The sequence below is a fragment of the Bos mutus genome, chromosome 4 (genome assembly GCF_027580195.1).
Source record: "Bos mutus isolate GX-2022 chromosome 4, NWIPB_WYAK_1.1, whole genome shotgun sequence".
NCBI lineage: Eukaryota > Metazoa > Chordata > Mammalia > Artiodactyla > Bovidae > Bos > Bos mutus.
Genome location: NC_091620.1, coordinates 94,724,633 through 94,741,588, shown reverse-complemented (window position 1 = coordinate 94,741,588; position 16,956 = coordinate 94,724,633). Strand labels below are relative to the sequence as shown.

The following is a 16,956-nucleotide window of genomic DNA, read 5'->3' as shown; positions in this document are numbered from 1 at the left end:
AAGTGAAGAGGAACTAAAAAGCCTCTTGATGAAAGTGAAAGTGGAGGGTGAAAAAGTTGGCTTAAAGCTCAACATTCAGAAAACTTAGATCATGGCATCTGGTCCCATGATGGGGAAATAGATGGGGAAACAGTGGAAACAGTGTCAGACTTTATTTTTCTGGGCTCCAAAATCACTGCAGATGGTGACTGCAGCCATGAAATTAAAAGACGCTTACTCCTTGGAAGGAAAGTTATGACGAACCTAGACAGCATATTCAAAAGCAGAGACACTACTTTGCCAACAAAAGTCCGTCTAGTCAAGGCTATGGTTTTTCCTGTGGTCATGTATGGATGTGAGAGTTGGACTGTGAAGAAGGCTGAGCACCGAAGAATTGATGCTTTTGAACTGTGGTGTTGGAGAAGACTCTTGAGAGTCCCTTGGACTGCAAGGAGATCCAACCAGTCCATTCTGAACGAGATCAGCCCTGGGATTTCTTTGGAAGGAATGATGCTGAAGCTGAAACTCCAGTACTTTGGCCACCTCATGTGAAGAGTTGACTCATTGGAAAAGACTCTGATGCTGGGAGGGATTGGGGCAGGAAGAGAAGGGGACGACAGAGGATGAGATGCTGGATGGCATCACTGGAGAGTCTCCCGGGAGTTGGTGATGGACAGGGAGGCCTGGCGTGCTGCGATTCATGGGGTCACAAAGAGTCGGACACGACTGAGTGACTTCACTTTCACTTTTCACTTGCATGCATTGGAAAAGGAAATGGCAACCCACTCCAGTGTTCTTGCCTGGAGAATCCCAGGGAAGGGGGAGCCTGGTGGGCTGCTGTCTATGGGGTCGCACAGAGTCGGACACGACTGAAGTGACTTAACAGCAGCAACATAAACTATCTTTCATAATTGTCACAACAATGCTATGTATTTTTATTATTTTTCTTTTACATATGAAGAAACTGAAGCACAGAAAGGTAAACGGTTCAAATTTGCAGTGATGATTCACAATAAACAAAATATGGAAACAACCCAAATGTACATGGACATTTGAATGGATAAAGAAGATGTAATACATATATATAATGGAATGCTACTTATCCATAAAAAATTTCATTTGCAGAAACAGAATTTAAATGCAATTAGGATAACTAAGACTTAGACAAAGATAGTCCTAATAGGTGACAATTTCAGCAAAGAAACAATTCTAAAGCTTAAAGCATAGTATCTGATGTGAGAAATCCACTGAGCAGGCTTAAAAAAAATGGATTGGTGAGAGCAAATAAAAGGGTAAGTGAACTTGAAGACAAATTAATCAAAATTATACAATCTAGATTTTGAAAAGTGAAATGTTAAAAATTATGGAGTACTACTAATTTGACTGTGTGGATCACAATAAACTGTGGAAAATTCTGAAAGAGATGGGAATACCAGACCACCTGGTATTCTTGAATACCAGACCACCTGGTATATTTTCTGCCTCTTGAGAAACCTATATGCAGGTCAGGAAGCAACAGTTAGAATTGAACATGAAACAAAAGACTGGTTCCAATTAGGAAAAGGAGTACGTCAAGGCTGTATATTGTCACCCTGCTTATTTAACTTATATGCAGAGTACATCATAAGAAATGCTGGGCTGGAAAAAGCACAAGCTGCAATCAAGATTGCTGGGAGAAATATCAATAATCTCAGATATGCAGATGACACCACACTTATGGCAGAAAGTGAAGAGGAACTAAAAAGCCTCTTGATGAAAGTGAAAAAGGAGAGTGAAAAAGTTGGCTTAAAGCTCAACATTCAGAAAACTTAGATCATGGCATCTGGTCCCATCACTTCATGGGAAATAGATGGGGAAACAGTGGAAACAGTGTCAGACTTTATTTTTCTGGGCTCCAAAATCACTGCAGATGGTGACTGCAGCCATGAAATTAAAAGACGCTTACTCCTTGGAAGGAACGTTATGACCAACCTAGACAGCATATTCAAAAGCAGAGACATTACTTTGCCAACACAAGTCCGTCTAGTCAAGGCTATGGTTTTTCCTGTGGTCATGTATGGATGTGAGAGTTGGACTGTGAAGAAGGCTGAGCACCGAAGAATTGATGCTTTTGAACTGTGGTGTTGAGAAGACTTGAGAGTCCCTTGGATTGCAAGGAGATAAAACCAGTCCATTCTAAACGAGATCAGTCCTGGGTTTCTTTGGAAGGAATGATGCTGAAGCTGAAACTCCAGTACTTTGGCCACCTCATGCGAAGAGTTGACTCATTGGAAAAGACTCTGATGCTGGGAGGGATTAAGGGCAGGGAAGAAGGGGACGACAGAGGATGAGATGCTGGATGGCATCACCGACTCGATGGATATGAGTTTGAGTAAACTCTGGGAGTTGGTGATGGACAGGGAGGCCTGGTATGCTGTGATTCATGGGGTCACAAAGAGTCAGAGGCGACTGAGCGACTGAACTGGAACTGGAACTGATTTATGAGTCAATATCAAATAGTCTAATAAACATGTATTTGGAGTCCCAAGAGAGGACAGTGAGAATGGTATAATATTTAAGGAAATAACATGCAGATTCTCCCCTCCCAAAGTTGATTTAAAATATACTGTCTGTGAACTCTAACCAATAAGGCAAGGAAAATAAATAACATAAACACAGGAAAGAAAGAAATAAAAGGCCATAAGTCATACATAGTAAATATTTCTTGTTGTTGTTGTTTATTTTCTAAGTCATGTCTAACTCTGGCAGCCCCATGGACTGTAGCCTGCCAGGATCCATTGTGCATGAGATTTCCCAGGCAAGAATACTGGAGTGGGTTGCCATTTCCTGCTCCAGGGGATCTTCCCAACCCAGGAATTGAACCCATGTCTCCTGCATTGGCAGGCAGATTCTCTCTCACTGGGCCACCTGGGAAGCCCCCAAAACATCCCAGAGAATCTTAAAACAAATTAGTTTAAACTCATACAAACAATTCTTCCTATGAAGATATAGTAATCAATAAAGTAAGGGATTTGTATAAGAGGAGACAAATCAATGAAAAAGAAATTTAAAATTGGATCTAACCACATATGGTCAATTTCTTTTCAAAAAAGGACTCCGATAATCCAATGGATAAAATAAAGTATCCACAATAAATAATGCTGGAGTAAGTGGATGTGTGCATAGAAATAATAAATTTTGACCCTTACCAAATACCATTCACAAAAATTTATTCTAGTGTTACATACCCAAAGGTAAAATTCAAACTCAGAAATTTCTGAAAGTAATCCTAGTATAATTTCTCTAAGAGTTTATGAAAGCAAATATTTCTTAGAGAAAATATGACTAAACTAAATAACTAAAGTTTTAATGACAAATTAATCTTCAAAATTTAATATTTATTTTCATGAAAAGTCATCAAGAAGAAAATTGAAAGGTATGCTGAGGGAATAAAAAGGAATGTATTTAAAATACAAATATAGAATACATATACTTAAAAATGATTTGTATCTAGAATCTATAACAAATTTCAACAAATCAATTAGGCAAACAAAAAGAGTCTGAACAGTCATACATGTATTTAGTGGACATTGCGTTAATGTAACAATGCCCGATAAATACATATAATACTGCTAAAGATCATTTAGTTACTAGGGGAGTATTATCACAAAATGATAACTTTTAATCCACATTAGAATGGGTAGAACTAATGTTAACATTTCATTTTTATCCTATCTCCCAGCCATTTCAAATACCCCTCTCCTGGGAAAATAGTCAGTACCCAAGTATATTTCTAGAGGCATTTTAGGCACGTGTGAACATGTAAAACAGAGTTGTTTTTTAGCATACAAATATTAGTATATACTAGACTCTGTTGTGTTGGAGAAGGCAATGGCACCTCACTCCAGTACTCTTGCCTGGAAAATCCCATGGATGGAGGAGCCTGGAAGGCTGCAGTCCATGGGGTCGCTGAGGGTCAGACACGACTGAGTGACCTCACTTTCACTTTTCACTTTCACGCATTGGAGAAGGAAATGGCAACCCACTCCAGTGTTCTTGCCTGGAGAATCCCAGGGACAGGGGAGCCTGGTGGGCTGCCGTCTATGGGGTCGCACAGAGTCGGACACGACTGAAGCATCTTAGCAGCAGCAGCAGCAGCAGACTGTTGTGTAACTTGGTGTATTTGGAGATCTATCCATAATAGTACATAAAGAGATCACTCATATTTATAACTGAAAATAATGCTCCATATAGAAGCTCCAGTTCAGCACTATTAAAATCATGAAATCATACAGTTCAAATCTTCAATATCAAATAATTATTTTCTCTATTTCTTTGCTCAACCATCCCTGATATGTATATAAACAATATGCTAACCCAAATTTAAGTGAAATCAAAAGCATGATAAAGTTACTACTATTACTGTATTGTCTAAATCAGTTAACACTTATCATATGAGAGTTAGATGCTCAGTGTCTGACTTTTTGTGACTCCATGGACTTTAGCCCACCAGGCTCCTCTGTCCTTGGAATTTTCCAAGCAAGAATACCGGAGTAGGTTGCTATTTCCTTCTCCAGGGGATATTTCCAACCTAGGGATCAAACCCAGGTCTCCTGTATTACAAGCAGATTCTTTACTGTTTGAGCCAATAGGGAGTCTAATATCAAAAAAATAATTCCAATATTCCAGAGTTACTAAGTTTAAAACAAGTATTAAATATTGTTTTTTCCTATTAGATGTAGAAAACTCACAAGAAAAAGTATAAAACTATATACTGCAGACACTAGATGAATGAACAATAAACAAAAATGTAGTCATAAAAATTAAGCAGCAGTGTATACTTTGAATCAGAATGTTTTGTAACTTTTCCCCCAAAAAGGAAGGAGAGAGATGCTATTGTTTTCACTGAAGTAACTCGAAACTAAGCAAAAAATTTCATTATAAACTCTTTAAACTCATTATAAACTCTATATGACCTACTTTATCTCTCATTTACAGTTTTTCAAAAACATGTTAGTTTGCTTTTTTTCCTTCCTCTTATCCTATCTGATTAAAAGGAATAAACTTCTCTTCACTTTTAGAAAATCAGTCCTTCCTTAAGGCCAGATTTCCCTCCGTTTAAGAAGTGATTTTATGGTTGTCAGCAGAAGTGAAATAACTGTAAGATATCAACCCTCCATCCAGGTATGGACAATGCTCTTTGGTCAACACGGCCGTATGTATGGCTCATATACTGCTTCTGCGAATGGAGCCCTAAGGATTATGTCTGAAGTTAAACAGTGCCAAAGTGGCCTAAAGGGGCTAATATATTTTAAAGTCATGAAGTGGCTATATTTCTCTAGGCTAAAGCCCATTGTTTTCAGCTTTTGTTTCTTAATCTAATACATATTCATCTTTAAAAAGTAGGGTTTTCTCCTTCCAGTTCTCTGTATCACTTGGTACAGTTTCTGCATCAATTCTCTATATCACTCTCTAGAAGCAGCCACTGCTATGAATCTCTTGGCTCTACTTCCTGAGTGGTCCTGTTATTAGTAAAAATTATAGTATGATGTCTATAATAATCAATGTAATTAAGTACACAGGTGCAAAAAATCTTAGAAATGTACTCACAGCTAATGTATACTTTAAAATTCCAGGAACTTTAAATTCAGAAGGTACGCTCGTACTTCTGTGCAGCTCAACTGTAGTGACTGTACATGATACAGTACTTGCAAAAGTACAAAGTACAACCCAAGTGAGAGGCTCTAATGCACTGCTCTCAAGTTAGAAGTGAAGCGACATGGAGCTTCTGAGCCTAAATGTCTGACTACTGACTTTCCTCCACTCTCCACTTTCTTCCTAGGATGGAACTCAAGCCCTGGCTCGTGGACTTTTCGGATGGCTATAGGAAAAGGCGGAAGTTGCTTAGGCACCATTGTTCTGTATCCAGACTAATACTAGACCCAACACATGGCATGACCTGGAGCAGAGCTGCTATAAAAATGTAATTCTCCTTTAACCCCTCTGTGTAAATCATCGGAAAGTTTCCCTCCACTGATTTAAACAAATTTGGTCTTTGACCTCTGGAGTCAGAATTGGTCTCAACCACTCTTTCAGATGGTTGTAGTACTGACTGTTTGATGTATGTCAACTACCATAAAATGCAATACTATTTCATGACAGATCTTCACATAATGCCACATATGTCCAAAGTTATGGTAACAGTCTCTTTATTCCAAGTAAATCAGTAGCATGAAATACTGCAGATTAATGAAATAATGCACTTTGTTGTATCAAGCTTTGGCATCTACTGCAGCTGTGATTTGTGGTATTGTTCAACCAGTTGCAACACCTGTCAACATGCTTCCTCTACGACTTCAAAAGGCTTCCGATAAATACCAAATGCTTGAAAGGGTTCTCATGTGTATAAGTAAGAATTTTTCTGGGTCTGTGATTTTGGGTATTTAACAACCAGATCAGTATGATAGTTCATAAAACAATCGGTTTTTTAATGATCTATCTGCAAACATTCAAGTCTGACAATTTGAAATACCACAGAGGACCCAAGAAATTATACTTGTCCACTTTTTCTGAAGGAAAAAAAAAACTTAATATACTGAATACTCTTTAAGTAAAACCTAAACTCTAAAATTAGAGCAAGATTTCCAATCAAAACATATTTTGATAAATTCCTTTAACATTGACCTTCACAAGGAGTTTTCAAGCAGTGTCTCCCAACTGATAAATACATATATATATAAATGTATAACTATCACATATCTTATATAATTAAATATTGCTTATTATATAACAATAAGTTATATTACAAATATAAATTATTATACTAACATATTAAACATATAAACAAAGTATTCACAAATATATACTATATATATATATTTAGAGATAAGTTTATATCTCTAAATTGAAATGAATTTCAACATCTTTGGTGAACAATGTTTAATAAAGTGTAACACAGGAAGATATTGTATTGAATACAGTATTAAAATGTTTTGGTACTTAATAGTTCAAAAAATTGTTTTATTTAATTGAGACCAACTGGCCTCATTGGTTCTTATAAACTTTGCAATATATATTCAGTAAAAAGGAATAAAAATGAACAGATGTTTCTCCTTAAAGAAGGCAGACAAAGATTTTTCTTACACAATAAATCAGTTGCTAGTGGATTTCCAGGACATTGCTTTAGGCTATTTAGGTAGAAAACTTGAAGAAAAAAATTACCTCTGTATGGATCCAAAACTGGTAGAGGAGATTGAACTGAAGATGAACAGCATATACTGAAGGTGGTATGAAGAGGGCCAGGGGAGAGTAGAATATCTGCAGGATTAAAACATTGTACATTTGTACATAGGATTTCTCAACGTAACACATACTATTACTAATGGTTCAACATTCTGAGTCTATACTTCAGGGAATATGCCTTATTCTTTAACAAATACAGCTTATTCTGTATATTTATTGTCACGCTTGACTTTGCAACATTAATTTTCCACATGATGATAAAGTTATAGACATGTTGAAGCTAAGTCCACTGGACTTCTGCTTCACATTTAATAATGTCTGGCTAAAACAGTATACACAGTAGATTATTTCCTTAATTTTGAAAAGGTTGGAAGTATGTCCTAGAAGTAAAGAGGTTTTTTAATGTACACAAAAATATTTTTTTAAAGTAAAAAAAAATGTAGGACCATGTTCCTTTATATCTTGACAGCTCCTAAACACTGTATTATTATGACATTCTGAGTAATAAAATGGAATTATAATAAAAGAAAGTAACTTCATATGAGAAGAGGATAGAATATGTTTTCCCTTTAATTTTTTTTTTCTTTTTTTGTGGTTTACAATATCTCTTGATGTTTTCAAAGTTATTAAGGAAAGGGCTACGATATTGTGCCATCGTGGAAAAAGTTTTGAAGGTCCCTATTTCCTAACAGACGGAAATGTCTCTGCCTTGGAAAAACAACTTGTGCTTAAACCACAGAACTGGTTAGAATCAACTAACAAGCACAATCTGCTGTGTTCTCCCAATGAATTTGATCCCCAAGAGTGGATTCATGTTGTGAGAAAACATTTTGTTAAATGAAAAACTAAACAGCCAAATAGGAAGAAAAAGAAGCTGAATTCTACTTACATTTTGGGATTCATAAAGTTAATATTTCCAAAATATGAGATATTTTTTTTAAAAAATATGTTTTTGGAATATTACAATTTTATTTCTGAATCATTTTAAAGCTTTTGTTCTCAATTAGACCAAATATTATTTCAACAATGTTTAGTAATTATGATATATTTGAAATCAGACATTTATGTAAACTCTTCTAGTTTTTGTTTCAAATTTTAAGTCATGAAAAATCTTAACTGTCATCACAACAGGATCAGTTTCATTATTTATAAATTCATTATTAAGCATTGAATTAGATTAGTGAGCAACAAAAGAACACTGGGCTCTTATTCAAGACATTCCCTTTTAAGCCTTCATTCCACTACAGAATAACTCTGTAATATTTACAAATTTCTTAAACTTCTCTAGGCTCCAGTTTCCAGTTCAAATGAATGGTGAAGGAGATCATTTGAAATCTAGCCATCTTTTTAGTTCCAAAAGATCTCTAGTATTTTGATTTGATTTGATTATAGTAATATATTAAAATAGTTCTCTTACAATAGGTTAATAAAATATTTGAAAAACATGCATGACCTATAATTTAACTATTTTGTTTAATAAATTAAGGAATATTTTAGAAAGTTTGAGATGTAAATGAAAATGTAGAACATGCTTACTAAATAGTTCTATTTGGAAAGACAGTGCCTTCAAGATGTACATTTAAAGTTCATTATAATTCCTTAAAGTGTGAAAAAATAGTCCTTTGAGATAACAACAGTTATTATGGGAAAGGGTGTTCTGTCATCAGAAAAATTGTGAAGAGATGAGTTAGGCAAGTGAAGTTCTTTACCAAAGAACTTCTCAAGAGTCTTTATTGTGCTAGTACAAACCACAAGTCTGTAAACCCAAAGAACACAGGAATTTTCCATAAGATTAGATTTCCTAAACTTGTATTTGTTGAACCATGTTCTTGAATTGGAAGAATCAATATTCTAAAATGAACATATTACTCAAGGCAATATGCAGATTCATTACAATCTCTATCAAATTACCAATGGCATTTTTCTCAGGACTGGAACCAAGAGAAAAAAACAAAATTAAATTTGCATGGAAACACAAAAGACCTAAAATAGCCAAAGCAAGCTTGAGAAAGAAGAATGAAAATGGAGGGATAACTTTCTTTGACTTCAGACTATACTACAAAACTACAATACTCAAAACAGTATGATACTGACACAAAGCCAGACACATAGATCAATGTAAAAGGATAGAAAGACCAGAAATAAACCCATGCATTCATGGTCAATTAATCTATGACAAAGGAAGACAGAATATATACCGGAGAAAAAAAATTGTCTCTTCAATAAGTGATTCTGGGAAAATTGGACAGCTATATGTAAAGGAATAAAATCAGAACATTTTCCAATACCATATGCAAAAATAATCTCAAAATGGATTAACAACCTAAATGTAGGATGGGATATGATAAAATACCTAGAGTAAAACACAGATAGAACACTCTTTGACACAAATTGTAGCAATCAGTTTTTGGAATCCATTTCCTACAGCAATGGAAACAAAAGTAAAAATAAACAAATGGGGCCTAATTGAATATAAAAAGCTTTCACAGAGCAAAGGAAACCATAAGCAAAAACACAACATATGGAATAGGAGAAAATATTTGCAAAGAATGCAACTGACAAGGGCTGAATTTCAAAAATATACAAACAACTAACACATCCTAATATAAAAAGCAAATAATCCAATAAAAAAAAATGAGCAGAAACAGAGATTTCTCCAAAGAAGATGCACAGATGGTAAACAGGCACATGAAAAGATGCTCAACATTGCTAATCATTACAGAAACACAAATGAAAAATACACTGAGATACTGCCTTACACCAGTCAGAATGGCCATCATAAATAACAACAAAAAAAACTAAAAATAATAAATGCTAGAAAGGATGTGGAGAATTACTCTTGGTGGGTATTAAATTGGTGCAGTCACTATGAAGAACAGTATGGAGGTTCCTTAAAAAACTAAAAATAGAGTTACCATGCAATCCTGCAATCCCACTCCTGGCAATATATATGAGGAAAAGTCTAATTTGAAAAAATACATGCACCTCAATGTTCATAGCAGCACTCTTTACAATAGTAAGGATACAGAAGCAACCTAAATGTCCAATGACAGATGAATGGATAAAGAAGATGTGGTACATACATACAATGGAATATTACTCAGCCATTCAAAAATAAGGAAATAATGCCAGTGGCTTCAACATGCATGGATCTAGACATTATAATGCTAAGGGAAGTAAGTCAGAGGAAGACAAATATCATGATATCACTTATATGTGAAATTAAACTATGATAAAAATAAACTTATTTATAAAACAGAAATAGATTCCCAGGCATAGAAAGCAAATTTATGGATATCCATGGGAAAAGAGGGTTTCCCAGGTAGTGCTAGAGGTGAAGAATCTGCCTGTCAATGCAGGAGATCTAAGAGAGGTGGGTTTGATCCCTGGACAGGAAGATCACCTGGAGGAGGGCATGTCAATCCACTCCAATACTCTTGCCTAGAGAATCCCACGGACAGAGGAGCCTGGTAGGCTACAGTCCATAGGGTCCATATGCATAGAGTCACACGACTGAAGGGACTTAGCACAAGCACACAAGGGGAAAGAAAGGAGGGGGTTGGGATAAATTAGAAATTTGGGATTAACAGATACATATTACTATACATAAACTAGATAAACAACAAGGATCTACTAAAGCACAGGGAGGTAAAAACCAGATAAACAAGGATCTACTATAGCATAGGAACTTATAGTTTAGTTCCCTATAAGATAGGTTATATCTTATAATAACCTATAATGGGGAAGAAAATGAATAAACTTTTCATATATTTATAAATGTACTTTATAAACATTAATATATTTTATAAACATATTCATATATTTATACATATATATATATGTAACAATCATTTTATCCAAATTAAAATATGCTTGCTCCTTGGAAGAAAAGTTATGACAAACCTAGACAGCATATTAAAAAGCAGTGATATTACTTTGCCAACAGAAGTCCATATAGTCAAAGCTATGGTTTTTCAAGTAGTCATGTAGGGATGTGAGAGTTGGACCATAAAGAAGGCTGAGTGCTGAAGAAGTCATGCATTTGAACTGTGATGTTGGAGAAGACTCTCGAGAGTCTTGGACTGCAAGAAGATCAAACCAATCCATCCTAAAGGAAATCAATCCTGAATATTCATTGTAAGCATTGATTTTGAAGTGGTAGCTCCAATACTTTGGTCACCTGATGCAAACAGCTGACTCATTAGAAAAGTCCCTGATGCTGTGAAAAACTGAAGGCAGAAGAAGGGGATGACAAGGGACAAGATGGTTGGATGGCTGGACCCTATGGACATGAGTTTGAGCAAGCTCCAGGAGATGGTGAAGGACAGGGAAGCCTGGTGTGCTGCAGTCTATTGGGTCACAAAGAATCAGACATGACTGAGCAACTGAAAAACAATATATGTAACTGAATCACTATGCTGTATATCAGACACATTATAAATCAACTACACTTCAATTAAAAAACTGATGAAACAATGTCTAAAATCTTACAAATCAGTAAATATAATGATGAACTGACAATTAGAGAAATGAACTCAAACTGAATTCCAAAAAATTAAATTTATAATAAGAAATAAAAATATATGTCAGGGAATAAATCACATGAATCATAGTAAAATTAATTTCTTGTGATTAATATAATACTGTAAAAAGACATTAATGATTCATCTAAGTTCCAATTTCTAAAACTGAAAACAATTTAGTAAATGACATCCCATTCTGAGAATTCTTCTTATCTATTCTATTTCCAAATCCTACAAAGTTTTTAAAATCAGTTTAAATGCCACTTTCATCATAATGCTTCCAATGGTACTAATTTGTCAGAAGAAATTTATTCTTCCTCAAACTTAAACTCTCAGTACCTAGGCCAGATGATATGATACTGTTTTCCAAATATATTCATTTCAGCCATGTGTTAAAACCATGTTATTCAGACTCCAAGACTCTTTAGCTTTAAATTACTATTGAAAGTGAAAATGCAAGTTGCTCAGTTATGTCCAACTCTTTGCAACCCCTATGGGCTGTAGCCCACCAGGCTCCTCTATCCATGGGATTCTCCAGGCAACAATACTGAAGTGAGTAGCCATTCTCTTCTCCAGGGCATCTTCCCATCCAGGGATCGAAAACAGATCTCCTGCACTGCAGGCAGATTCTGTTCCATCTGAACCACCAGGGAAGCCTAGCCTAGGTTATTTCTCTTATCCTTTTATAAATGCCATATATAATGGGGTTATAAAGGAAAGAAATGACACAAATCTGTAAATGTGAGGAGAGAATGAGAATAAGTCTTGGGGTGACCTTACGGCAGTGGTGAGATGAGTGGGTTTTATTCTGTTCATCAAGTAAATGAGGCAGGCAGGGGTGACGTGAGGAACATTATGAGGAAGAAACAACATGGCCCTGAGGGGGACCATAAGTATTCTGGCATTGCCAAAGTTGTTGGGAGAATGTGGCAAGAGATTGGATGGAACCATGGAGTCTCAAGGATTCTGTGAACTCCCGTGATAGGACTACAATAAAGTGTGAGCTTGTGTGCATGGGGAAATGTGTGATTTCTAAAGAAACAATCAATAGGAGATGAGATGGTTGGATGGCATCACTTAGTCGATGGACATGAGTTTGAGCAAGCGCCGGGAGTTGGTGATGGACAGGGAAGACTGGTGTGCAGCAGTCCATGGGGTTGCAAAAACTGGACATGACTGAGCAACTGAACTGAACTGAACTGAAAGGCTAACAAGAGTTTTGAGAGAGAACACACTGATCACAGCAAACATCCTTTTCCAGCAACACAGGAGATGACTCTACACATGGACATCACCGGATAGTCATTACCAAAATCAGACTGCTTATATTCTTTGCAGTTGAAGAGGAAAACTCTATACAGTCAGGAAAAAAATGACCTGGAGCTGACTGTGACTCAGACCATCAGCTCCTTATTGCAAAATTGAAGCTTAAGTTAAAGAAACTATGGAAAACCACTAGACCATTCAGGTATGACCTAAATCAAATCCCTTATGACTATTCAATGGAGGTGATGAATAGATTCAAGGGCTTAGGTCTCATACACAGAGTGCCTGAAGAACTATGGATGAAGTTTCATAATACAGGAGGCAGTGACCAAAACCATCCCAAAGAAAAGGAAATGCAAGAGGGCAGTGAGATTGTCTGAGGAGGATTTTCAAATAGCTGAGGAAAGAAGAGAAACAAAAGAAAAGGGAGAAAGGGAAAGATATACCCAATTGCATGCAGAGAGAGTTCCACAGAAGAGCAAGGAGAGATAAGAAGGCCTTCTTAAATGAACAATGCAAAGAAACAGAGGAAAACAATAGAATGAAAATGACTAGAGATCTTTCCAAGAAAATTGCCCAGTTCAAGGGAGTATTTCAAGCAAGGATGGGCATGATAAAGGATAAAAAAAGAAAGGACTAAAAAGAATTAGAAGAGGTTAATAAGAGGTGGCAAGAATAGATAGAGATACTATACAAGGAAGGTCTTAATAATTGGGATAACCACAGTGGTGTGGTTACTCAACTAGAACCAGACATCTTGAAGTGTGAGGTCAAGTGGGTCTTACAAAGAATTACTACCAACAAAGCTAGTGGAGATAATGGAAATCCAGCTGTGCTATTTCAAATCCTAAAAGATGATGCTGTTAAAGTATTGCACTCAGCATACCAGTAAATTTGGAAAACTCAGCATGGGCACAGGGCTGTAAAAGGTCAGTTTTCATTCCAATCCAAAGAAAGGCAATGTCAAAGAATGTTCAAACTACCATACGTTGCACTCATTTCATATGCTAGTAAGGTTATGCTCAAAATTCTTCAAGCTAGGCTTTAGAGGAGAAATTCTAGATGTACAAGGTGGGTTTAGAAAAGGCAGAGGAACCATGGATCAAATTACCAACATTAGCTGGATCATAGAAAAGGCAAGAAGATTCCAGAAAAACATCTATTTTGCTTCACTGACTACGCTAAAGCCTTTGACTCTGTGCATCACAACAAACTGTGGAAAATTCTTAAAGAAATAGGAATACCAGGCCAACTGATGTGTTTTCTGAGAAACCTGTATGCAGGTCTAGAAGCAACAGTTAGAATCAGACATGGAACCACACACTGGTTCAAAATTGGGAAAGCAGTAGTATAAGGCTGTATATTGTCACCCTGTTTATGAACTTCTATGAAGAGTACATCGTGTAGAATGCCAGGCTGGATGAATCACAAGGATATCAACGCTGAATATGCACTGGAAGGACTGATGCTGAAGCTGAAGCTCCAATATTCTGGCCACCAGATGTGAAGAGCCTACTCATTGGAAAAGAACCTGATGCTGAGATAGATTGAGGTCCAGAGGAGAAAGGGGAAGCAGACCGGGAGATGGTTAGAAAGCATCACTGACCGAATGGACATGAAGCTGACCAAACTCTGGGAGACAGTGAAGGACAGGGGAGTGTGGAGTGCTGTAGTCCATGGGGTCCAAACAATCACACTCAACTTAGTGAATGAACAACCAGCAACAGCAACAGACACTGGTTAAACCAGAGAGGGAGTCTTTTAATGTGATTACAAGGAGACTGAATTTATCCTAGACCAGGAGAGAGTAGTTAATGTACGTGGTTTTTTATGCTTGTAAGAAATTTTAAAATGGCATGAAATCCTATTTCTATAACCCAGTGAAAAATCATATACATTTAACCACAGCAGTATATGTAGGGATGGAGAAGCAGAATACATGCAAGAGATCTATGGGTTTGCTAACTATTTAAACATAGGAGATGAGAGAAACAGAGGAGAATCAGAAGATACCCAGATTTCTGGCTTGTGTGAAGAATGATATTTCATCAAGATGGTATACAGGAGGAAGACTAGATTTATAAATTTCAACCTAGGAGATATTGTGTTGAAGAGCTTGAGGAATATTCAAAGAAAGCTGCTAAGTAAGCAAATATGTCCTACAAATATAAATTAAACTTAAAAATTACCTAGGATTTGCAGCCATGGATCAGTGGAGCAGTAGACCTACAATCAAAACCTCAGTAGTTTAAGAATCGTTCAAAGGGAGTGATGAAATAGAGGTAGGTTTGATTTACTTCTCTTTTTCTCTGAGAACAAGGAAGAAAAGAGCTAGAAGTATTTCTTCAATATAAGATATGGATGAGGGAGGAGATTGTGTAGATGTATGTATGGTGTGTGCATACAGGGGTGTGTGTGTGTGTGTGTATAGGTGTGTGTATGTATAGAGGTGTGTGTGTGTATAGCTGTGTGTGTGTATAGCTGTGTGTGTGTGTGTATAGGTGTGTGTGCGTATAGGTGTGTGTATATGTATGGTGCGTGTGTATGTATAGGTGTGTGTGTGTGGGTATGTATGTATGCATAGGTGTGTATGTGTGTATGCAGAAGTGTGTGTGTATGAGTGTGTGTATGTTTTAATGTGGGAAACTTGAGTATATTTATAGTGTGTTCAGAGAGTCAGTTGAGACGAAGAAGAATAAATGCCAAGAGTTGTTGATAAGACAAAGTTCAAGAGAGGAACAAAGTGGAAGCAATATCACCAACCTAAGGATTGTTCTCATTGTTCTTTTAGTTGCTAAGTGGTGTCTGACTTTTTTTGTGACCCCATGGACTATAGCCCACCAGGCCCCTCTGTCTATGGGATTTCCCAGGCAAGAATACTGAAGTGGGTTGCCGTTTCCTTCACCAGGGGATTTTTCTGCCCCAGAGACAGAACCCACATCTCCTGTATTGGCAGGTGAATTCTTTACCACTGAACCACCAGAGAAGCTCTAATCTAAGGGTTAGATCTCTTGAAGAGGGGTGAACATTTTCTACAAAACTGGAGGTTAAAATGTATATGTACTTGTGAATTCACAAATCTCAATGAAAATATCTGAGCAGAGGAAAAAAGAGGGAAAACCAGAAAAACTCTCAATTCTCTGTGAAGTTTTAAATTCATATATTGGCTGATAAAAAAAAAAAAGAAAAAGAGGCAACAGTAGAGATGAGATCTTGAGAAGGGTGCAGAATTCTAGAAAGGCTTCTCCCAGGTAGGGGAAGGCTCATGTTTATATCTTGGCAAACATCACTGACAGCTCATCTGCATCTGGAAGCCATTCATGGAGGGACACCAAGCTCCCAACTGGGACTGGAGGACTTCATGGTGCTTGATAAGCTGAGAATAGGGGTAATGTAGGGTGACCACATTCAAGCAAGTCTAGGGGACCTACAGGCAGATGTAACAGAAGAAGGTAGCCTGTACTTGCCAGAGTGTAGGTGTTAGTCACTCAATCATGTCCAACTCTTTGTGACTCCATGGACTATAGACCACCAGGTTCCTCAGTCCATGGTATTCTCTAGGTAAGAATACTGGACTGGGTTGCCATTCCCTTCTCCAGGGGATCTTCCTGACACAGGGATTGAACCTAAGTCTCCTGCGTTGCAAGCAGGTTCTTTACCATCTGATCCACCAGGGAAGCCTTTGAAGTCCTTGCCAGAGTCCTTGGAATTAAGCATCTTAGACTAGACGTAAGAGGACGCATATGCTGAGAGTATGTGCTTATGTTTGTACTTCAGTTCAGTTCATTTGCTCAGTCACGTCCAACTCTTTGCTACCCCATGGACTGCAGAATGTCGGGCCTCCCTGTCCATCACCACTCCCAGAGTTTACTCAAACTCATGTCCATTGAGTCGGTGATGCCATCCAACCATCGCATCCTCTGTCATCTCCTTCTCCTCCAGCCTTCAATCTTTCCCAGCATCAGGG

At 37.0% G+C, this 16,956-nt stretch overlaps 1 protein-coding gene across 1 annotated transcript in view; it reads right to left on the bottom strand.

The window, feature by feature from the left end:
• Window positions 1-16,956, bottom strand: part of AGMO (alkylglycerol monooxygenase) — a 390,797-nt gene that overhangs the window by 222,616 nt on the left and 151,225 nt on the right. The window contains exon 5 of the mRNA XM_005897366.2: window positions 7,180-7,275. Coding sequence (XP_005897428.1) covers window positions 7,180-7,275 — 96 coding nt within the window. The remainder of the gene's footprint in view (window positions 1-7,179; window positions 7,276-16,956) is intronic.